Genomic DNA, 25,590 nt, shown 5'->3' with positions numbered 1-25,590 from the left:
CGTGCCAGGTGGAACTCGTCGAGTTAGGGAGGTACTCGGCGTGTCAAGAGAGGATTCAAGAGAGTCAATGGACACGTATAGACTCGCCGAGTCGCCCTAGTGCACTCGCCGAGTCCGGTCAAAGTTGACCGTTGACCTTGTTGACTTTTAGGGTTGAGTGCAGTTGTATTTATGAGTGTATTACTTTGTGTGATTAGGCGGAGGCTAGATCACATTTATTCCGAGACAGATATTTACCGAGACATCGAGGTGAGTCTTCTCACTATACCTTACCTAGAGTGGTATATTGTAGACCAGAGGGTCTTATGTGTTATGTGTATGTTGTATGTTGCTATAGACCGGACCGAAGGGTCCAACGATACAGGCCGGGCCGGAGGGCCCAACGAGCTATGACCGGACCAGAGGGTCCAACGAGCTACGAGACTGGAGGGTCCCACTGAGACATATCGACCGGAGGGTCGTATTATAGCCTTGAGTGGCGTATGTGTTGTATGCGGTATTTTTGGGGAACTCACTAAACATTTATGCTTACAGTTGTTGTGTGATGTGTTTCAGGTACCAGTGATGAGCGCGGGAAGGCGCCGGCATGATCCGTGCACACTTGAGGAGTTTATGTTTTGGATTCTAGGGAAATGTATTTGTGATAAATACATTTGAAACAATATGTTGATGTTATTTTGTGAAAAATGATTGTTTTGAAAATGAAAGATTTGTTTTGAAAATTTACGTTGTTACACTTAAGTATTTTAAGATCAATCAAGTTTTAATCTCACAATCCATTCACGAAACCCATCTTATGACTCCTAAAATGATGATTTCTTAACGAAATATTAATTTTAATTTTAGTGCTATTTATTTAATTTTAATTTTAGTCTTATTTATTTAATTTTAACTTTCTAATTTTTTTTAACAAGTTGTAGCTATTGAGAAGATTGAGAATGTTATATTTCTAAATGTTGAAGGTTATGAGAGTTGGAAATGAGAGAAGAGTGAAAAACTAATATATTTTTAGGTAGAATAAAGGTTGGAAAGAATAAAGTAAAGATAGATTTGCTCGAAAAATTATCTGTAGCTGATAAACTAATTTATGAATTAATAATAATTGGTATAATTAAAGTAGTTTATAAGCTAGATTGCAATGTAAAAATATAAATTGACACTTAGATATATAACTAAAAGAAAAATGAATAGATATAATTAAAAACATTTTTGGAATCCTTTTAAAAAGAAAAATTATAAGCTTATAAAAAAACTATTTTAAAGTAACTTATAAAAAGCTAAATTACAAATTTGTTCATAAACTAAAATAAATTATTTTTATAATTTTATCAATAAGTTATAATAAACTAACTTATAAACTAGCTTTCTTATTTTTTTTTTCTAAAGATAACCTAAATTAATTTTATCTCTAATCATTTTTACATGAAAATGTTTGATTCCAATTATCTTGTTCATATGAGTTGCTTAGATTAATAGAAAATGTTGATTGATTATGTGTCTTTGATCCATTTTAATCTAAGAATTGATTCTAAAATGTGTTTGTGTAACTTGTCCTCAAGTTACATAAAAAGTCACATTAAAGTTTCTTAAAACTCATAAAAGTTGGCAATGATTACAAAATGAAGAGTCTTGTCCTCATTAAATGGTTTTATGACTCCATAACTTGTCCTCAAGTTATGGAGGTTCAAGAGTCACTTCGTTAAATCATTAAAATGTGTAACCTTAATTAGTTCCCTAAGTTACAAAGAAGAAGAGTTACATTCTTTAATAGTTTAAAGTCTTTCATAACTTGTCCTCAAGTTATGGAACTTGAAGAGTTTTTTTTTTTTTTTTTTTTTTTTTTTTTTTTTTTTTTTTAATTAAAACTACTTTAACACATAAGTTATTGAATTAATTAGTTTTGAATATTTTCAAAACTTGCCCTCAAGTTTTGGAATTTGAAAAGTTTTCTCTTATGAATACTTTAATTCCAAGTTAAGCCCTTAGAATTTTAAAAGTTAAAATTCAACCCTTATACTTTATAATATTATAAAATAATATATATATATATATATATATATATATATATATATATATATATATATATATATATATATATATATATATATATATAAGAGCAAGCCAGTCTTACCATTAGTAGGCCTCATTCACGAAGCCGGTCTATAAGGAGGTATAAGGTTATTGCCTATAAAATGGCAGCTTAAGGGGTGTCCACTCTCACCCACCGCTTCCTTGACTAGTGGAGGGTCGTTAGCCGAACAAGTAGGACAAAGACTATAATTCTCCCTTCATTAAAAGTATTAATGATAAATACTAAGTAACTAAACTCTTATAAATTCCCAATCTTAGTTACTTAGGAAAATGTGAATTTGGTGCTAACCCATGAAATTACACTTTGCACTTTGCTTAAGTCGTTAGTGGAGCGTGTGTGGTTAACCGGCACACTAACCTAGTTTTAACAAGGTAGGCAAAGGGTAACTTAATGTTTATCATAGTATCGGTGGAGCGTGTGTGGTTAACCAACACATCGATTGAGGGGTAAATATTAAGGGTACCAAGTATATTTGCATGGGTCATCACACCTTGTTTTGTGATCCTCGGCATCCCAGTCACAAAAACCTGAAGGGCACACTTGAGATTGAAACATGTCATTGAAAAGTTCAATGAATCTCAAAAGAATCAAGGAGTTTCAAAACCAATTAAAACCTAATAATACATTTCGTTTATCTTGGTGGAAATTGGTGAATCGTCATTCACCTACCTTCAAATATTTTATAGCTTGGATTACGGCATCCCTCTTCCAAGTTATAAAAGTATTGTGTTGGGTCCTAGCCTTAATATTTCATATTGGGTGTTATATTAGGGACTTTAAATCAACTATCTTGAATATCTCCCAAAAGATGTCTAGTTTAGACATTTATGATCTTCCCAAATCTCTTGAAACAAGCTTTCCTAAATGAAGATGATGTCCCATGGAAATCATACTTCTTTCACCTCCTCTAATTATTCTCCCTAACCCACAAGTTCTTGAAAAGTTTAAGGTCACTCAAACCCTATTGGAAACCAAAGGTCTATGTGTGATCACATCTTGGAGATGTAGTCACATATTGACAAGTCGGGAGAGTTGGGTGTCAAAGTCTAGAGGAAGTTGATGATCAATCACTTTCTAAGTCACATAGTGAGTTCCTTTGGGACACCTAAGAAATAAAATATGGCAAGACCCTTAATAATCTTATCTATTTGCTTGGTGTTGCTAAATCAACAATGATTTGGATCAGTGGTAAAGCAAATGTGATTGGAAGATCAACGTCCCAAACTTTCAATGGACATTGACAATGTAACATTGGATATCCGGTAAAGCTCTCTCTTCTCAATGGAAAGGGATCGGACATAGTCAACTCGGTTGACCAAATGGTAAAGAGAGAGGCTAAGTCTGAGATAGTCCCATTATCAAGGGTCCATAGGTATCTATTGCCAAAGGAAGGGGCATTGGTTGCGAAGCTGCCAAATTTACCTAAGGATGTTAAATTCAATAAGTTTGACTCTACTTCAGGTAAAAGTCCATTGTCTAACTCTATTAAGTTCCTACTTGGAGATTCTTATTACATGATGTGACTGGGTCACATGTTGGTGGTTAAGAATCAAAGGAAAAGTGTAGAAACTTAAAAGAAGTATATGCAAATTCTGATCGCGAAGATGGATTTCACTCGCATGGTTTGGTGATCTGAATTTTTAGGCTGTTACTTAAGAGTTATGATATATAATGCTTCGGAATAGATAACAACAAGTTTTCATATGGATTGTAAGGATACGTTTTCCACAAAGTTTTAAAATTAAAGGTAAATTTTTTGATTTTAGTTATTTTATGTATCCTTACAATGGCGTTTGTGGAAAATTGTTGCTTATAAGATTCCAATGATAGCAATATTGGAAAGTGAATTTGATTCTTTCATTTGTGATAATGTCTAAATTTACCAAATAAGGAAAGATTCTCGTCACCCAAGGTTTCAATTGGACCAAGACTTGGAATCATGCAAGTTACAGTATGATGAATGAGAACTTTCAGGTTTGGAAAAATTAAGACTAATTCCTTATGTGAATAAGGAAAGGACTAATGGATCGAGTACACATTCGTGTGCACTGGTCAAGTCCACCACAAAGACCAAGAAGACTATTCGTCATGATTTCCTTAAGTTCAGTAAATATGGTTATACTTACAAGTTTAAGTATAATTCTAAAACATTGGAAAAGTTTCAATGTAAGGCAGAACGAATAAGAAGAGTCAAATTAGGCAGAAAGATAAAAGTTTCTCAAATCTAAAAAGATGGGAGAGTACTTTAGTATCATATTTTGTGATCATCTTGATGATTAAGAAACCATATCACAATTGGTCTTCTAAGGACATCTTAGTGCATTCTTATGGCTAAGAAGAGGAGTCATGAATTGTTGAAATGGTTAAATCATGAAGATGAGTCACATTTCATTCCAAAATAATTCTTACAATTATACTCTAAGATTGTAACTTGAGTGACATGTCTTAAAGAAGGTTTAAAACACTTGTCAAATGTAAGAGTAAAAGTTTTCTACTCTTGTACATTTGAAATTGGTAAGTTGTGATGTTTTGGATAAAACAAAGACCAACTGAGGTCAATTGTGTGAAGTGTTTTTCTTGATTAGAATCCACACCATCTCTTGAATATCTGACAAGAAAGTCTTATATGTCAAGAGGACAGTAGGAGTCTTAAGGTCTTGAAAGTCTCAAGAACTAATCAAGAATAAAACCTGAAGTTCTTCACTAGCACACAACTTGAGGTTTATAACCTATCGTGTTGACATATTCTGTGCCCATTCCAATTAAAGTTGGCTTTGCATATGAGTTCTTACGGTTCTCAATTGGTTGCACAACAAGTTGGAAGCGATGGCAGGCCCTTGAGCTGCCAGATGGAAAGAAATTAAGATTGAGTTCAGTCCATATGAGTTTGGATTTGTCATTATCATTGTCTTGTGACTATGGTTTTGAAAATTCACATGGATAAGAACACATACACCATTAAATCTAAGTGTCATAAGGTTTCTCTCCGATTCATGAAAATGATGGTGAGGAAACACGTTCACTAAGTAGATTTTAGCTAGATAGCCATTGTGATATTTGCATTCTCAAAGTCGTTAGTGGAGCGTGTATGGTTAACCGGCACACTAACATGGACTTGTGAGAAGTGGCAAAGGTCTAAACAATCGAGACTATGATTACAGTATCCCTTTTCATAGTTCTTAAAATTGTTTAGACACACCTGTGAGCTATCTAAGATAAGGTGTATGATATTGATAAAGTTTTATCAAAACAATCTAGTATCAGAAATCTGAACTTTGGTAAGAAAGTCAATAAAATATTGTTTTTCTACAAGTTCAGCTGATTTCTGAGTACATGTCAAAGCTAGTGGGAGCATAAGTGTTATGCTAATAATCATCATGTGTTGGATTAGTGTCTAAGTCCATAACTATTTTGGTATGTACTTGACCCGATGGTGCATGGTCCTTTTGGGTTGCCTTCACCGAAGCAACTTGATAGGATGAATTATGGAGAGAAAGGATTAAATATGATTTATTAATATATTATGAGAATAATATATTAAAGGAAAAATCATATTGTTTAATTAATATTAGTCAATAATTAATTGGTAATTAGTTTTGTGACTAAAAGAGATTAATTAAACTTAAGGGTCTGGAATTGTAATTATAAGATAATTGCAATTTGGGCCATGGATTGCCTTTTATTATAAGGTGGACGAATTCTATGGGGGAAGCCCATATGAAGTCGTCCAAGGCTTTAAGAAAGGGCTCTATGGGTTGCTTAGGGCTTAAGCAACCAAATTAGGGTTTCCTTGTTAGATAACCTTAATAGCCTCACTATATATAGAACCCTTAAGGCTCAAAAACGTGGGGAACTTCTTTTCTAGGGTTAGAACACGTTTTGGGCAGCCTCCATCCTCTCTCCTCTTCATCCTCTTGCTTATGGTGTTTGTGAACCATTAGAGGAGTGACACTTGTGACTCTAAGTCTTCCAAAGTCAATTCAATGAGGAATTGGGATTGTTATTGCTACATAACAATCAAGGTAATATCTTAAACCTAATTATATGTTAATATTGATTTCCATATGCTAGAATTAGGGTTTATAGTCTTGGATTCAAAGCATGTACAATAGAGAAACCTAGATCCAAGCATTAGGGTTTGTATGAGCACATAGGATGTCTTATGACCAAAACCCATCAATGATATCAAAGCCTAGCTTGGTTTCAATTGTATTGATGCTTGATGTAACTGGAAAATTCGTTTTTTTTGGATTCTGGAGGCTGGACTCGCCGAGTCCATGGCTGAACTCGCCGAGTCCAAGCCTGACTCGCCGAGTCAGCTCGTCAGATGGAGGGTATTTCGCGATTTCTTGCTGTTTTTGCTTATGGATAGTTACCTTATCATGTTAGATCAATATTAATCCGATTATATGATATATTTGACTATATTTTTGATCTAATTGAAGATATTTATCAATTAATAAGATAATTGTTTCCTTATAAGATAATTGATTAATTATTTTGACTAAATTGATAAATTGTTTTGCAAGAAATCATTAAATAAATCAAATATGGATAATTATTTGATTAAATGTTAATTTGAATTATTTGTTATTTGATCCTTGTTGTTATGAAAAGTTTCATATTTTGCCCTTTAGGTTTTATAGTTTAAATTTGAACCCAAAAGTTTTGTTGTTTTGAAATTTAAATAGTTGAAACCCTAATGTTTTGAAAAAAGGTTTCAAAACTTGCCCTCAAGTTTTGGAATTTAAATTTTGATTAAATACTTTAATTTTGATGTATATTTAAATTCTAAACCCTAATGTGTTGAAATGTTTCAAAACTTGCCCTCAAGTTTTGGAATTTAAAAGTTGATTAAAAGTTTAATTAGGAATGTTAAATTCTAAAAACCTAGCATAGTTTTGAAAAAGTTCAAATCACACCCTTATGGTTTTATTAATTAATTAAGGTGTATAATTAAAAGAGGTTTTATAAATCCATAAAAGTTTAGGTTTACACTTTAATTGGATTAAAGGTATAATTGTTAAATTTAACCACATAGTATTTTAAAAGTGTTAAAATACACCCTATACTGTATATATAACATTAAAAGTCTAACATTATATATATGTATGAGTAAAAGTCAGTTTTACCGTTAGTAGGCCTCATTCACGAAGCTGGTCTATAAGGGGTGTTTAAGGAAATTGCCTATAAAATGGCGATTGAATGGGTATCTACTCTTACCCACCGCACTCTTGACTAGTGGAGGGTCGTTAGCCGAACGGGTAGGATGGGAAAAAACCTTCCATTATAAGTATAATGAAGTATAAAAGTAACTAAATGTTTTCATAAAATTCCCAATCTTAGTTACTTAGGCAAAAGTGAATTGATGCAATTCCATGAAATTACACTTTGTGCCCTTGCGAAGACGTTAGTGGAGCGTGTGTGGCTTACCGACACACTAAATGGTTCTAAGCAAAGGTAGCAAAGGGCGACTCAATGTTTTTCATAGTTCGGTGGAGCGTGTGTGGTTTACCGGCACATCGAATAGGTGACTATAACATGTGAGGGCACCATGTAAGTTTGCATGGTTATTCACACCCGCTTTGTGATCCTCGACATCCCAGTCACAAACTAGAGGGGCATATCGAGATTTAAACATGCCATTGAAAGTTCAATGAATCTCAAAGGATCTAGGAGTTTTCATTGATTTAAAACTTAAATTTCTTTTTCGTTTTTCTTGGTGGAAATTAGTGAATCGTCATTCACTTACCTTCAAATATTCTACAATTAGGGTTACGACATCCCTCTCCCGAGTTGTGGAATATTGTGTTGGGTCCTAGCCTTAGTATTTCATTTGGGTGATTTACTAAGGACTCAATCTATCAACTAACTTGAATTCGTTTTCTCCCGTTTTGTAGATGTCAAAGTTCGACAACTATGGTCTTCCCAAATCCCGTGGAACAAGCTTTCCACATGAAGATGATATTCCACGATTCGATCGAGGAACAAGAAATCATGCTTCACTTCCTCTACCTCCTCCAATTATTCTCCCTAACCCACAAGTTCAAAGGCTTGAAAAGTTCAAGATCACTCAAGCCCTTTTGGCAAGTAAACATAAAGAAGGAAAGTCCATGTGTGCACACGTCCTAGGGATGAAGTCACACATTGATAGGTTAAGAATGTTAGGATCCGTTGTTTGTGAGGAAATGGCTGTTGATTGGGTTCTTCAGTCACTTCCTAACTCATATAGTGAGTTCGTAAGAGAGTACTATATGATGAACTACGACGTGACCCTTATAGATCTCACCTATATGCTTATTGTTGTTGAATCAGAAATGATTTGGCGCAATAGAAAAGCAAAGTTGATTGGTGAATCTGCCTTCGAGACCTCTATGGATATAGACAATGGAAACGAAAGACATGCTATGATCGAAAAGTTTGATCACAAGAGAAAGACAATGTCTAAAGTAGTTCCATGTCATGTTCCAAAAGAGTCAATTTGCTTTTATTGCCAAGAGAAAGGGCATTGGAGACGAAGCTGCCCTATTTACCTAAGAGATCTAAGAGATGGGAGAGTCGAAACGTATGGCTCTAATTTAGGTAAAATCCATTGACTAACTCTTTTAAGCTCCTATTCTAGATTCTCAATACATAATGTGATAAGATTACAATTGATGTTTTGTAGGATCGAAGAAAAGAAAGGAAGCTTAAGGGATGAATTGAGCAAAATCTAACCATGAAAGAATGGATTTCGATCGCATTTCTCGAAAATTAGATTCTTGAGCTACTAATTAGAGTTAGAATTAGATTGCTAAGAAAGATGTATTAGCATAAGTTTTTCAATGAATTGCATTGTAAGGACAAAATTTTTCCGCAATAAAATAAATTTTGATTTTATATTATTTATTTATCCTTGCAATGGCGTATATGAAAAATTGATGTTTGAATGTTTCTATTAGCAATAATGGAGTTGATTCTTAATAATGTTGTTTATGGAAATGTTGAGAATTTACCAAATAGGGAGAGTTTTCTCATCGCCCAAGTTTCAATTGGACAGAAACTTGGAATCATGCAACTTGGTTGCACGATGAATGAGAAATTTCATATTTGGAAATTAGACTAATTCATTGACAAAGTGTCAAGTGAAGGAGATCGAGCACACAAAGTTGCGTGTTGATCAAGTCCACCATAAGAGTAACCAAGATATTCGTCATGATTTACTAAAGATTTAGTAAATATGATTATACTTATAAGATTAAGTGTAATTCTAAATTGATTGAAAAAGTTTAAATCAATAGTAGAACGAATAACAAAAATCAAGTAGGCAGAGAGATAAAAGTTTCTCCATTCTAAGAAGAAGGGAGAGTACCTTTTATGCTTTATGATAGGTCTTAATGATTAAGAACCATATCTCAATTGATCCTCTAAGTGAGTCTTGGTACAATTGTATGTCCAAGAAGAGGAATCAAGGATTGAAGAAATGGTTAAATCAAGAAGTCAATCATACTTCGTTCCAATAACAAGTCTTAAAGTTAAGATTGTGACATTGAGTGAAGGTTTATAACATTCATCAATTGTGGAAAGTTGTGATGTCATGGATAAGACAAAGACCAACTAGGACCAAAGTTATGAAGTGTTTTGTCTTGATAAAAGCTACACTAACTCTTGAATATTTGTTTGTCAAGAAATGTTTATTGACAAGAGAATCTTATATGTCTAGGAGTCAGTGGGAGTCTTAATGGTCTTGAAAGGTTTCAAGTACAAATCAAATAAACCTTATCGATCATCACTAGCACACGAGTTGAGGTTTACAACCTATCGTGATGACATTATTTGGTTTCTGTGCCAATCCAATCAAGTTAATTATGCATGTGAGTCCTATGAGTTCTCATTTGAACGCATAAAAGGCAAGGACCTTGATCAATGGAAAGTACATTGATAGGAAAAGGTGAGCTGCTTAACTACTTGGAAGACGTGGTGGGCAGCTGTGCTACCATAAAGGCAAGAAATCAAGATCAAGAAAGTTCGATCCATAAGAGTTTGAATTTGTCGTAAACTTTGGTTTTGACAAATTCACATGGATATGAACAAATACATTGTTTAAATCTAAGTGTCATAAGATTTCCTCCTTCATGAAAATGATTGTGAGGAAATGCTTTCACTAAGACAGATTTTAAGAAGATAGTGATTGTAAAATTGCATTCTCGAATTCAATTATGGTTACGACATCCCTTTCCATAATTTGAATTGTGAGGTTTGGCAATTAGTCTTAATTGTTTAGACACACATATGAACTATCGAAGACAAATGTGTATAAGTTCAAGAAACCTTGATAAAAGATTATCAAAGCACTAAGTATTAGAAACATGAACTTAAGAAATTCAATAAGCATTGTTTTTCTGAAAGTTAAGATGTTTATGAATACATGTCGAAGCTAGTGGGAGCATAAGTGTTATGTTTTATAATAATCATCAAGATAGTGGGAGCATAAAAGTTATGATTGTATGATTATTAAGGAAAGTATTGCAAGGTTAGAAATATTAATTATAGAAAACAAGAGTCGTACTTTGCAAAGTCGCAATAATTGAAGAGTTGTTTTGCTATAATTAAGGGAGAGAATATTATGCTTCATTTCAAATCTAAAGGTTTAGGTTGAGAAATGTTAATAAAAATTTAGTCAAAGGTACAAAGTGTGTTCTTAAAATTTCGATTATGATTACGGCATCCCTCTTCACAATTCGAATTTTGAGAACATAGCAAATAAAACATTGTGTGTCGTGTCCCATACGCTTCGGGTATAGGATCGATTGCAAATGCTTTAATGTTTGACCATTCTAAAATTTTCCAAATGTCGAGCACATTTAGAGGGAAAAAGGACTAGAATCCGTTTAGACTAAAATAATTAAACAACTATCAAAGGACAATCCAAGTTCGACGAGGATTGGTCACTTGTGAGTAGTTGGAAGTATAGTATTGGAAAATATGGAAATGTTTCCATATTGGATGGACCATATCGACATCATTACAAATAGATAAGATTCTATTAAGAATGAGTTGTCATATGGAACATATGGAAGTATGTCCATATTAGGAATTGAATATTGAGAAATCTATGACTAGATTAGAAACTTCTATGCAAAAGGATGTTCAAAGAATGTACTTTGAGTGAGAGACATCACGTCTATGGAATTGTCTTGTAACAATCTCCGATAGAGGACTTTGTAATATCATTGGCAATAGTCTTTGTGACTTTGGTACAGTGACATTACGAAAGGATAAGTTGCATAGAATGTTAGAATCTAGCATATTCTATAAGTAGCAAGAATTTGATATTCTTTAACTTATGAAAAACGGATTTGGAGTTGTGAAATGAGAAGGATTGGAAATGTGTTCAATGTGATCTATTTCACAAAGTAAGAACCATAGGTAAACATTGTGTGCATGCTAGGAGCATGGGACAAGTGTTGGAATTCAAGTAAGAAGTTGATTACCCGAAACGACAAATAATGAGTAATCAATATGGTGATAAATAAAAGGCGTTTTATTTATACTCAAAGGTTTGAGGCCATATGGGATTAGTATTATTCTTGTGTTTCAAATTTGCATGTTTTGACTTCCAGAATAATTGAGTTTATTAAGTATAATCGAATTATTCAAACGGGCCACAGTCGTTCATATGTTGGAAGTAGATATGAATGAAGACTGTCGTGAATTGGTGTGTGGATTGTCTAAAGAGCATTAGACATAAGCAAATGTTTGTTGCAACGTTCATGAGTGCTTATGAATATGATTTGAGCATTGGATTAAACCCACGCTCACTTGGATCACTCCATGAATTGTATCACGCGTGATTGGTGAGACGATAACATCTTATATTCTTGAAACCGAGATGTGTGAGTTGTATCTTGCGAATCGGTTGCACATTGATAATATGTAAATTCACTAGTAACTTGGAGTTATAAAACATATTGTTGTGTGTGATTCGGTGCGTGAGTGCAAGCGAGCATTGTATCAAAGTTTATCCATTCCTTTTATCCAAGGTAGGATAAAAGCGATATCTTTTAGGCCCCTCGATGGTTTAGTGATGACAAACGTAAATGCTCGGCCGAGCTAGGGCTAATTTGATTTGTTCAATTAGTCAGTCGTCATAAATCAAAAATCGAGAAGTAGTACAAAGAGAATGATTTGAAATCATATCTCATATGATATCTAGAATGGAGGAATATATGATCCCTTATCTAAGGACACGCGTATCTGATATGATCAGAGTTGACAGCGGCTTTGGAAAGCTACGATTGCAGATCAGGATCTGAAGTCATACGCATAATAGTTATTAGACTTATCCAAGTGGGAGACTGTTGGATTAGTGTCTAAGTCCATAACTATTTTGGTATGTACTTGACCTGATGGTGCATGGTCCTTTTGGGTTGCCTTCACCGAAGCAACTTGATAGGATGAATTATGGAGAGAAAGGATTAAATATGATTTATTAATATATTATGAGAATAATATATTAAAGAAAAAATCATATTGTTTAATTAATATTAGTCAATAATTAATTGGTAATTAGTTTTGTGACTAAAAGAGATTAATTAAACTTAAGGGACTGGAATTGTAATTATAAGATAATTGCAATTTGGGCCATGGATTGCCTTTTATTATAAGGTGGATGAATTCTATGGGGGAGCCCATATGAAGTCGTCCAAGGCTTTAAGAAAGGGCTTCATGGGTTGCTTAGGGCTTAAGCAACCAAATTAGGGTTTCCTTGTTAGATAACCCTAATAGCCTCACTATATATAGAACCCTTAAGGCTCAAAAAACGTGGGGAACTTCTTTTCTAGGGTTAGAACACGTTTTGGGCAGCCTCCATCCTCTCTCCTCTTCATCCTCTTGCTTATGGTGTTTGTGAACCATTAGAGGAGTGACACTTGTGACTCTAAGCCTTCCAAAGTCAATTCAAGGAGGAATTGGGATTGTTATTGCTACATAACAATCAAGGTAATATCTTAAACCTAATTATATGTTAATATTGATTTCCATATGCTAGAATTAGGGTTTATATTCTTGGATTCAAAGCATGTACAATAGAGAAACCTAGATCCAAGCATTAGGGTTTGTATGAGCACATAGGATGTCTTATGACCAAAACCCATCATCATGTTGGTGGGAGCATGATAATAATAATAAGTATTGCAAGTTAACAATGTTAATTATAGAAAAAAAAGTTTCAATTCGTGAAGTTGCAAGGGTTGAAAAGTTGTTTTGCTATAATTAAGGGAGAGGAAATTATACATCATTTCAAATCTAACAGCTTAGATAGTGAGATTTTAATCAAGTTTAGTCAAAGTAAGATTTTAATCAAGTTTAGTCAAGTATATATATGAATGTTATGTTGGAATGGTTCAACATAAGTAAATTCTATATATGGGTCCATTATTTGCGTTCTAAAATTCGATTATGATTACGACATCCCTTTTCATAATCTGAATTATGAAAACTTGGCAAATCATGTGCTATAATATTCATCCTTTCTAAAATTTTCAAAATGCTTAGAGCATTAAGAGGGAAAAGTCTAGAATTGGATATGACTAAAATGATTAAGCAATTGTCGAGGACCTTCTAAGGTTTACCAAAGATTGGTTGCTCAAGGACAGTTGGAAGTATAGTGTTAATTCTAGAAGGACCATATTGACATAATCTGTAAGGAGGCAATTCTTGTTCAGAAGTGATAGTCAAAAGGGGAATATGGAAATGATCCCATAGGTGGAAGTTGTTCAATAAATATGTGTAAGATTAGGAAACTTAATGCAAGAAGGATGTTTCCAAGGAGTTGATCTCCTTTGGAATGCTCTGTAATCTTTGTTGTTAAGTCTTTGTGACTTTGTGCATAATCATTACAAGAGGATCAATGCATATAAGTTTAGAATCTAACAGATTTCAGTAAATGACATGAATTTGGAATTCTTGCATTTGTAGTAAGGAATTGGGAGTGTGAAATGAGAATCATTGGAATTATGTTCAATTGATCTCTTTCACAAAGTAAAGATCATAGACAAACTTAGTTTGCATACTTGGTCTATGGCATGACTAGTGTTTAGGAAAAAAACATAGTGTACATGCTTGGATCATGGGACAACTATTGTTTTTAATTCAAGTATAAAGTTGATAGCTGAAACAGTATGCAATGAATAATGTGTAATCATATGGTGATAAATAAAAGGTGTTTTATTTATATTCATAAGTTCTGAGACCATATTGGATTCAGTTATTCTTGTGTTTCATTTTGCATGTTTTGACTTCCAGAATAACTAGGTCGTTCTTCCTGAATGATTAATTTATTCAAACCATCCAGAGTCGATAATACGTAAAGTAGGTATTAAGGCAAGACTATCATGAATTGGGTTTGTAGATGTCCAAGGTATGGGACATAGCCAAGAGGTGCTACAACATTCATGAGTGCTCATAAGTTATGAGTATTGGATTCAACCCACGCTCATTGGAATCACTTCATGGATTTTATCACGAGTGATCATGAGATGATAATATATTATATTCTTTAAACCTAGAGATATGAGTTGGTTATACATTTATTGCACGAAAACGCATTGGTAACTCGATGTTATAAAACGTGCCTTTGTGTATGATTCAACAAGTAGTAGAACAAGACATATGAGTCAAAGTTTATCCGTTCCTTTTACCTTCGGGATAAAAGCGATATATGTGGTCCCCTCGATGATTTGGTGATGACAAATGTAAGTGCTTAGCCGGGCCGGGACTGATTTGAGATGTTCAATTAGTCAGTCATCATAAATCGGAAATCAGGAAACAACAAATGGACAGAGAGAATGATTATAATCCATGTCTCAGTCCATATGATATCTAGAATGGAGGAATATATGATCCCTTATCTAATGGACAAGTCATTGACAAAGGTTAGAGATCATCGACAAGGTCAGAGTTCGACAGAAGCTTTTGAGAGCTACGATTTCCAGTCAGTTCTTGAAGTCATACTTAAAATAATAGTTATAGAATTATCCAAGTGGGAGACTGTTGGATTAATGTTTAAGTCCATAACTATAATTGGTAAGACTTGACCCGACCCGACATGGTCCATTTGGGTTGCATGGCATCATGCATTTGGATAGACTAAAATGAGAGAAATAACACTAAAGGTTTATTAATATATTATAAGTTCTAATATATTAATAAGATTATTTAATTAGTATTGATCAAGAATTAATCTAGAATTAATTAAGTGATCAAAAGAAGACTAATTAAATATATGGATTGATTGTGTAAATCATCCATACTTGTATAGTGGGCTAATGCTTCATGGATTGTCAAGTTGGGCTAAAACCCATAGGATGCTCCATGGATGATCCATGGTGTATTTGAACCCATGGATCCAAGGAAATGGAAAGCCATGACAATTAGGGTTTACCTTAATTGTCACTAACTATATAAGAATCTTATTGTTGACAAAATCGACACTAGAATATATGTGAAAGGGCTAGCCGATTTTCATGAAGTGTGTATATTCTCTCAAGTCTTTACAAGTGCATATGATGTTGTGTGAACCATTTGAGGTGTCATATTAGGGCACTAGGCACTCAAGCTTCATGAAGACATTCTACATCAAAGAGGTATGTAATTCTAACTCCATATATTCATATGAATCAATGTTATTAGGATAGTTAGGATGAGTACCTTGGAAAGTTCATATTTACATGTACAATAGAGAAAACATAGATCCAAGATATTTAGGGTTGCATGTACACTTAGGAGTGTTAGAATTCTCAAAACCCAACATAAAGGTCATCCTGTCATCATTGAAAAGTCAATCTCGGAACTGTTAGAGCTGCTTCATTTTTGCAAAAATCTACGTCCATCCCCCTCATCTCTCTCAATGCACATGAGTTTCATTGTCATGTCATATTTTATCTCTCGTCTTATTTACATCTCTCATATCCTACAATCCATGGAAATTCGTCCATTTATATCCCTCACAAGCCACATAATTAAATAGTTATCTGAAATAAAAATCTTCTAAAATCAAACTAAAAGAAACTATAATTAAAAATAACATTTCATAAGTAAACTACTACAAACGTCAAAGAAAATCATAAAATGAAAATTAAAATTCTAAGTCAGTGATATCAATCTTAGAACGATAACTAAAAGCCTAAAGTAGAATTCTACATCTACCAACCATAAATCGTTGCAATTTGCCATTTCTAGGTGAGCATCACATTTATCACTTCATTTCTTGGTTGAATGTTGTATTTATAGTTGATAAAAAAAGGAAAAATGAGGCATTATTTTGATTAACACTCGATGTGTGTGTGTGTGTGTGTGTGTGTGTGTGTGAGAGAGAGAGAGAGAGCAATAACTTAGTTAACCTGCGATTCTTCCTTTTTTATGACGTTTACGCTATTTGGTGTAGATAAAAAATCGACTTCCAATACCCTAAAGGTAGAGGGAGTTCATCCCTCCAACCCAGATATCATGGCAATTCATCACTCCCAACCCCCATAATTAATTATTATTGTTATTTTAAATTAAATTACCAAAATTAAATGAATAAAATTTGCATTAAACCAAGGTTGTAGAACTCGTTATTTGGTACCTGTTCGGCCGACTAACGAGTAGCGAGTACTTAGGAGTACTTGGGAGCACTCGGATTCTATAATTCATATAGAAGTATTTTTAGGGAACTTATATATGTCAAAATCATAAGTTGAAATCTTAAGTTAATTGAAATATATAACAAAATTAGATACATGTAAATACACAAAAACTGAAAAACATATAATGGTCTCACTTCGTGAATAATTACTGAAAATTTAAGATATATATGTAGTAGTAATCACATGTGTGTGTGTGTTAAATAATAAACCGTTACATATATTTTACATATTAATCAACGAGTTGACCGGGTTTGACAACACTGCTCAGTTCAGTAAGGGGCCGATCGAAGAGTACTTGTGATTCTGTAACTCGCCTCGGTAACGGGCCGAGTAACGAGTACTCGGAGAAGTAATCAGCTAACTCGGTGAGTTTTACAACACTGCATTAAACATAACATTTCATTAAAAGAATAAACTACAAAAATAATATCATAAAAAAGACAATTTAATTTCTAAAACAATAATTAAAATTCTAAAATAATTAAAATCCTAAAACAAATTCTAAAACTCTCAACCAAAATCAATTCAATTTGCCATTTTTTCACTAACACATCACTCATACGCCCTCCAATCAAATTGTTACACGACTGTAAAAATAATTGTATATCGTATTCCACTCGTTTTTACTTGAGTGGTCATATCTCCTCCTCCAATAGTGTCATTTTTTTTGCTCCATAGCTTCCAAGGTACACAATTTATCAACTTGGTATCACTTTCTTTCCTTAGCCTCTTTTTTGTTTAGACAAATGAGGCCAAATGATTGTTTGAGGAGGTTAATTATGAGGATGTGGACGTGGATGACATTTTCTTTATAGTTGGCAAAAAAGAAAAAAAAATACAAGAAACTTTCAAAAAAATGATTGTTGGTAAACGGTCTAGAGAAGAGAGAAGGTAGAGAGAGAGGTGGGTTGGCAAGGCTTATGTAACTCGCTCTTTCGTCGAATCTCTGGTATGACACATTGACGGGTCGTGTAGCCGATGGTACTGACAACCTTTATGTCGTATAGAACGACTCGGTGCACTCTCTAACATATAAGCTCTGGAAAACCCATTTATGCTTTGTTGGCCAATCATTTATCTATTAGTAAGTATTCTAGTTGATTCAGTTTACCTCAACTAATTTTATTTTGTTTTTGTCAAACACCATTTTACTCCAACCTTTAACTTGAATCATTTGAGCAAAATAGAGTGTTCCACCAGTGTCAGACAATGCAACTTGTTGGTCGAACTGGATAGCCTAGAAACTAACACTACAAGAAATATACTCTTTAGCGGCGACACTATTACTGGCGACAAGAGGCTTTACCGGCGACTTTAGATAAAGTCGCCGGTAATAGTGTCGCCGCTAAAGGGTTGTCACCCGAATCTGCACTTTCCCCCTCTGTTGCATCTCAACCGTTCGATGAGATATCCAATCCAACGGGTGGGGTGTCTTATCCTGTCTAACCTAATACCGGCGACACAGATGTCACCGCTAAAGGTTAAAAAAAAAAGTCGCCGCTAATAGTTCACTAAAAATGACGCGGTACCCTTCCCTCCAGTTTGTCGCCGCTATTACTAATTGTCGCCGGTAAAGGGTCTAGTGTCGCCGCTAAAGTTGTCGCCGCTATTGCCTCTCGCAGATAAAAAAAAATGCACGCAGAAACCCTCCCTTCTTCATTTTCCTTTCTGTTTGCTTCCAATTTCCTTCACTATTTCGCCGATTTCCTCTTCAATTTGCTTCTTCCAAGCAAATTCCTCCTCACATTGTTCCAAGCAAGTATCTCTAGGTGTGGATAAAGCCTTTGGTACCAATTTCTACCTCCATTTCTTGAAGAAAGGTAAGTTTATTTGGTGATTTCATTTTTATTTTGTATGTTAATTTCGATTTGTAGCTTTATCTAGTGATTGAATGATAATAAATTGTTCATATTCTTGTTTTTGGTGGTGTTGTTTTGGATTAGAAGCAAGTTATTCAATTTTTTGTTTGTGGTTATTGAATTGCAATTAGTTGTATAGCTTCCGGTTGTAGTTTAGCCTTTAGGGACATTTGATGATTATTAAAAGCTGATTTTGATGACTAAATTGCAATACATTGTTCAATTTCAGCGATTTTGGTGGTGTTGTTCAGTTTTTCCGGTGAGGGTAATTTCGGGTGAAGACTAGTTTTTCCGGCTACATATCCGTTGATTTCCGCCACTATAGGTTCTATTATTTCATTTTTTTTTGTGAATTTTGTATTTATATGTTAAATTATGTGAAAATTGTCATATGTAAAAATTAGATTGTATATTTCGTATTTGTTTGAATATATGTGAATTTGGTATATATATTCCAATGTATGTGTGTTTGATGTATATGTGGTATATTAGTATTTGGTAGAAATTATATGTATTTGTTATAAGTAGAATGTTATTGTGTGTATGTGAATGTATGTATGTTTGTTGTAAATGTGATATATGATTGTGAAACTTTTGTATTTGGTATAAATAGGATGTTATTATGTATATATGTGAAATCATGTGTATTTGGTTTAAGTAGGATGTTTTTTTTGTGTGTATGTGTATGTATTTGTATTTGGTGTATATGTGGTATATGTATGTAAAAGTATGTGAATTTCATCTCCTTATGTATTATGTAAAACTATGTGGTTTTGGTATAAGTAGGATGCTATAATTGAAAAAAAAAATAAAAACAAATTATTGTTATAATTTGAAAAAAAACACAAAAAAATTATAAAATTGTTTAAAAACTTATATACAAAAACTAGAAAGCTTCTAGTTTTTACCCAAGCTAACTCCAAATTAATTAACCAATAAGTTATATAGTTAACTTATAATCTTCAAATTAATTCATAAGATTATATTTCTATAACCAATAATAATCGGTTACCATAAAATAGGCTAAAGGATGCTATAATTGAAAAAAAATAAAAATAAATTATTGTTATAATTGGAAAAAAAACACAAAAAAAATTATAAAATTGTTTAAAAACTTATATATATTTTAATCTCGACGGTAAAAAAGAACAATACAACAACATAATATGTATGTAAAATTATGTGGTTTTCTTATAAGTAGGATGCTATAATTGAAAAGAAAATAAAAATTAATTATTGTTATAATTGGAAAACACACACACACACACACACACACACATATATATATATATATATATATATATATATATATATAATTGTTTAAAAACTTATATACAAAAACTAGAAAGTTTCTAATTTTTACCCAAGCTAACTCCAAATTAATTAACCAATAAGTTATATAGTTAACTTATAATCTTCAAATTAATTCATAAGATTATATTTCTATAACCAATAATAATCGGTTACCATAAAAATAGGTTAAAGGATGCTATAATTGAAAAAAAAAATTATTGTTATAATTGGAAAAAAAACACAAAAAAAATTATAAAATTGTTTAAAAACTTATATATATTTTAATCTCGACGGTAAAAAAGAACAACACAACAACATAATGTCTATTATAAAACTGTTTAAAAGCTTACAAGTAATTTTAATTAAAATTAATTAAAAAAATGCATAAATAAAAATTTTTAATTTATTTTTTTAATTTTTTTATTACTTAATTTTTGTATTATTTTAGATGTAAAAAAGTGTGGATTGGAAAAAAAAACAATGCTAATTCTGTATACTAAACTCAAAACCCAAAATTTTGTTTCAGCAACATCATGTCTATTGATAAAAGCTGGACTACTAATCCATATCGAAACCATCCCGAGTTCCAAGCAGGACTCAAAGCTTTTATCGAGAAGTCCAAGTCGCACCTTGATAGTAATGGTAAAATCAGATGTCCGTGTGAAAAATGTGATAACCGTTACTTCAAGTACCTGACTGAAGTTGAACGCCATATATTTATAAATGGTTTCAGTAAGGTGTACAAAATTTAGATCTATCATGGTGAATCTTTTATTACTCCAGTCGTCTTGCCAAGTAACGAAATGGCCGATTTAATCGACAATGTGATGTGGGAGTCGAGAGAAAATGATACCAACCTCGATGAAGGAACCTCGAATACAAGGGGTAGCGGTGTGGATGATGATTTTGCACAGTTGTTGGAAGAAATGGAAACTCAATTGTATACCGGTTGCATCTTTTCTTCCCTTGAGTTTCTAGCAAAGTTAATGCATATCAACGTGAACAACAAATGGACTGATAGTTCATTTGATCAACTACTTGAGCTCTTGCAATTAGCATTTCCCAAAGGCAACAAGGTTCCCCTTTCACATTATCTAGCCAAAAAGAAACTGAAGTCTATTGGCCTGGGGTATGAGTCGATACATGTGTGCAAAAACGATTGTTGTCTCTTTTGGAAAGAACATGATTCATTGCAAGTTTGTCTCGTTTGTAAAGAGAGCCGATGGATCGATAAAAACACCAAGGGTAAGACAGTACCTCATAAGGTGTTACGGTACTTTCCTATGACCCCTAGACTACGACGTTTATATTGTTCGAGGCACACTGCCAAAAATATGATTTGGCATAGTACCAGACATTCAGAAGATGGTGTGCTGATTCATCCTTTTGATGGGGAACATTGGCAAGATTTTGATAAAAAAATACCCCGACTTCTCATGTGAACCCCGTAACGTACGCCTAGGTCTTTCAGCTGACGGTTTCAATCCATTTGGAAACATGTGTAATCCGCATAGCACATGGCCGGTCATACTCACCACATACAATCTGCCACCCTGGCTTTGTATGAAATAGTCATCATTCATGTTGACTTTGTTGATTCCAGGACCGAAAGCTCCAGGTAAGGATATGGATGTTTTCCTTAGACCGTTGGTGGAAGAGATTAAACATTTGTGGAACTCAGGCGTATGTATTAAAGATGCGGCGACAAACACATTCTTCACGATGAGAGCTATGTTGTTGTGGACAATAAACGATTGGCCAGCTCGTAGTAGTCTATCAGGTTGGAGTGGGCAAGGGTATAGAGCATGTGCTACTTGCAATGAAGACACTCCTTCGTACCGTGCAACAAACAAAGTCGTATATATCGGTCATCGTCGTTTCCTAGATGCTAATGATCCGTTAAGAAAGAGGTTGGACTTTAACAGAATGGAAAAGACAAGACCCGCTCCGAGACACTTTAGTAATGATGACATACAAGAGCAACTAGGTCGTCTACTAACTCGTAAACCGGGTAAACATCCTGAGCATGGAGGCGGGGAGCCAAAGCGGCAAGATTATGAGTTGAACTGGTCGAAACGAAGCATTTTCTTCGAACTCGAGTATTGGTCTTCTCTACAGTTGAAACACAACATAGATGTCATGCATGTCCAGAAAAATGTGGATGAGAATTTGTTAGGTACTCTCCTAATGAACGATAAAAGCAAAGACACATCAAATGCACGAGAGGACTTGAGAATTCTTAACATTCGGAGAAATGAATGGTTGCAAAAAAATGGTGACAAGTTTCATAGACCCCAGGCAAGATACTCTTTCACGAAATCTAGTCAACAACTCTTTTGTCAATTTATAAAAGAGGTTAAACTGCCAGATGGGTTTGGTTCTAACATTAGTAAGAAACTGAACGATACCAATACTAACATTATTGGGTTGAAATCGCATGACCACCACATTCTTATGCAACGTTTGACACCGATTGGAGTAAGAGGGTTGTTAGACAAAGATACTTATACACCTATTGTAGACCTTTGTACGTTTTTCAAGCAACTTTGTTCCAGAACATTGAAGGTGGAGGATATGAGGAAAGCAAAAGTAGACATTATTGCAATCTTGTGCAAGTTAGAATTGATTTATCCTCCGACGTTTTTTGACATTATGGTTCATTTACTTTTGCATTTACCTGATGAAGCAATTGTTGGAGGCCCGGTTTGTATGAGATGGATGTTTCCATTCAAGAGATATATGAAAAAACTAAAAAACTATGTCAGAAACAAGGCGAAGCCAGAAGGTTCTATAGTTGAGGGTTATGTTGCTGAAGAAGCTTTATCATTTTGTTCAATGTACCTTCGAGATGTAAAGAATCGTCCAGAAAGAAATGTAGATGTTGTCATTGAAAAAACAAAGTTTTGGATGTTTGAGTCTAAATGTCGACCGACTAGCACAGCTCAAATCAAAACTCTTAATTTAACGGAAATGCATAACATGGAATGGTTTGTATTGAATAGCTGTGAAGAAGTCAGAAAATATATCAAGTAATTAATCTTATCTCTAACTTTCATTCTTAATTTTTGATTTTATCTTTTTAAATCTATATCTTTTGGTCATCAACATAGGAAATTCAAATATGAGCATCCCCAAAGTGATGAAAAGAGAGAATTTCATAATTGGTTTCGTGAAAGGGTAATATAAATTAATAAACAAATTTGTTTCATTGATCTAACGAATACAAAATACATATTAATTTATAATTGTTAGGTTCATCAAATGAAAATAGAAAAATCTCCAGAATTCCACAAAGAGTTGTCGGTTCTTGCAATGGGCCCACAAATGAATGCCTATTCTTACACCGCATGCATAGTCAATGGTGTTAGGTTTATGGTACTTAGTCGTGACACACAACGTACAACACAAAACTCTAGGGTTTTAGCGGTGGGTGAGAAAGGCGAGAAATATTATGGCCAGTTAGAAGAGATTATAGAGTTGAGGTATACACATGATTATTCAACTGTACTATTTCATTGCAAGTGGTTTGATACTCGAACAGGAGTTATTTCTAGTGATAGTTTCACCAGTATCGACACACGACGCGAAGCATACAAAGATGATCAACTCATATATGCGTCAAAAGCCAAACAAGTGTTCTACATCAGAGAGCCAAACAATAACCATCGGTGTGTTGTCGAGCATGTTAATCATCGAAGTATTTGGGATCTACCATCGAACGATGACCTTGTTCAAAATGTTGACAATGTCTCACACGAAAATGTAGACGATGTCGATGTACTTCAAAATATCTCTTCATCCGATGCTCCACTTTTTATCGATTTCAGCATGTACTTTCAAAACATTCCTAGAGTCATTCTTGATGTAGAAAGTGCATCTGAAGTTCCTCCACCAACTGGTAGAGTCAATGATGTTTCTGATTGCGAGACTGATTATGATGACACCGATTCCGACTATGATACCGAAGAAGACACTGAAGGATATGAGGAAGATTCTGATTAGAATAGTTCTTATGTAATGTGTATTTGTAATATGTGTTTGTAATATGAACTTTATTTGGATTTCTAGTTTAAATAGAAATGTTTATTCCTATCTAAATGTTTATTTCTATGTAACGTGTATCTATAATAAAAATTGTATTTGTATATCTTATAATTTTTCAGGAAATGATGAGAGTGTGACTTTTGTTTATGTTTACCATGGCTGCTGTCATGGGTCGTGGACATGGGGGAGACGGAGCTGAGGACCCACCTTTCCCAGGTGGTAGAGGTCCTGGCCAGTACGAGCAGGTCGGTAAGTCTTATCATGAATTTTTATTTACTATTTTTGTTCAATTATCATAAATTAAATATCGTTTCTAATAACTTTTAATTACATTTGTAGTTGAGGGACGTGCCCGAAGGAAAGTTCGAGGAAAAGCAAAAAAATATAAAGCTTGAAAAAGAAATCTTGCAGAACCAGGGGAAACCAATAGGCATGCAATATGATAGGGATATCACATTTAATCCCGTAGGAGAGGCGGGAGACATGTTTTCCCGAGAGGTTGGGAAAACAATGTGGCAGATGGTCCATTTTGACAAATGGAGTTGGAAAAGAGTTTCCCCTGATATACAGGACAATGTATTACAACATTTAGCGGTAATTATTTATTTAAATATATTTTATAGGTTTAACTATAATTGTTTTTTACTTGGTTAACTTTTTTTTTGTAGACAAAGTTTGATCTCAATCAAATGTACCAGGATGCACAAGCTACTCTACTGACAGAGAGTTTTCAAGCAGCCTTGTTAAAAGGTTATCGAGAGCGTAAAGTCGACGCAAAAGAATATTTCAAGATGGTCGGAGGGTATGAAGATATCCCGAGAGCATTGGCCAATCCTCCGGATGGTATGCTTGTTGATAACTGGGCGAAGACAATTGAGTATTTTCAAACTGACGAACACATAATTGCTTCAGAAAGGAACAAAAAAATCCGTGAAAAGCAAACAAATGTGAATCGTGGGGGTTCGAGCTCGTATAACAGTACTTGCTATAAGAAGGTACCGTACGATACATGTAATTATTTATTTAAAATATATTCTAATTTTTAAACTTAAACAGAACCTTAAGAGAGTGGAAACATTTCGCAAAGCTCATACCAATAAGAATGGTGTTTGTTACTGCTGAATCGGAACAACAATATGTAAGTATTTAATTATAATTTTATCATATATTTAAATGTTTATTTATACTTAATTGTTACTCACTTTTGGGAGTTACAGAATCGGTTATTTGAAGAGCTGTTAGAACAAACTCAAGGTGAAAGTGAGTTAATGTCCGCTCAAGAAATACGTTCGAGAAAGTATTAGGAGAGCGACGTGGCCACATTAGAGGCATTGGCCGCAAACCTTCTGGTCTCCCGACGATTCCACAGCCTTCGCAACCATCACAACCATCACAGGTAAAATAGCAATCTACTTTAGCATCGTAAAATGCATGTTGATTTGGTAGTTTTGGTTTTGTGGTGGTTATTTGCTAAAAAGTTTGGTAATTTGGTTTTTGTCCCAAGTGCAAAATATAGCAATGTACTTTGGTTTTCTATCTTTGTTTAAAAATAGCAATCTACTTTAGCATCGTAAAATGCATGTTGATTTGGTAGTTTTGGTTTTGTGGTGATTATTTGCTAAAAAGTTTGGTA

At 33.8% G+C, this 25,590-nt stretch overlaps 1 protein-coding gene across 1 annotated transcript; it reads left to right on the top strand.

Moving 5' to 3' along the window:
• The first annotated feature begins 20,716 nt into the window (after positions 1 to 20,716).
• LOC145089833 (uncharacterized) lies at positions 20,717 to 23,915 on the top strand. Its single transcript, XM_079028226.1, has 4 exons — positions 20,717 to 21,158; positions 21,517 to 22,942; positions 23,024 to 23,090; positions 23,166 to 23,915. Exons 1-4 carry the CDS (start codon positions 20,717 to 20,719, stop codon positions 23,913 to 23,915), a joined length of 2,685 nt encoding a protein of 894 aa, XP_078884352.1.
• Positions 23,916 to 25,590: the final 1,675 nt, after the last annotated feature.

This window comes from Lactuca serriola, chromosome 2 (assembly GCF_051521515.1).
Source record: "Lactuca serriola cultivar US96UC23 chromosome 2, Lser_US96UC23_V15, whole genome shotgun sequence".
Lineage (NCBI taxonomy): Eukaryota > Viridiplantae > Streptophyta > Magnoliopsida > Asterales > Asteraceae > Lactuca > Lactuca serriola.
Note: the sequence above shows the minus strand (reverse complement) of the source record. Positions and strands in the feature narration are given on the sequence as shown.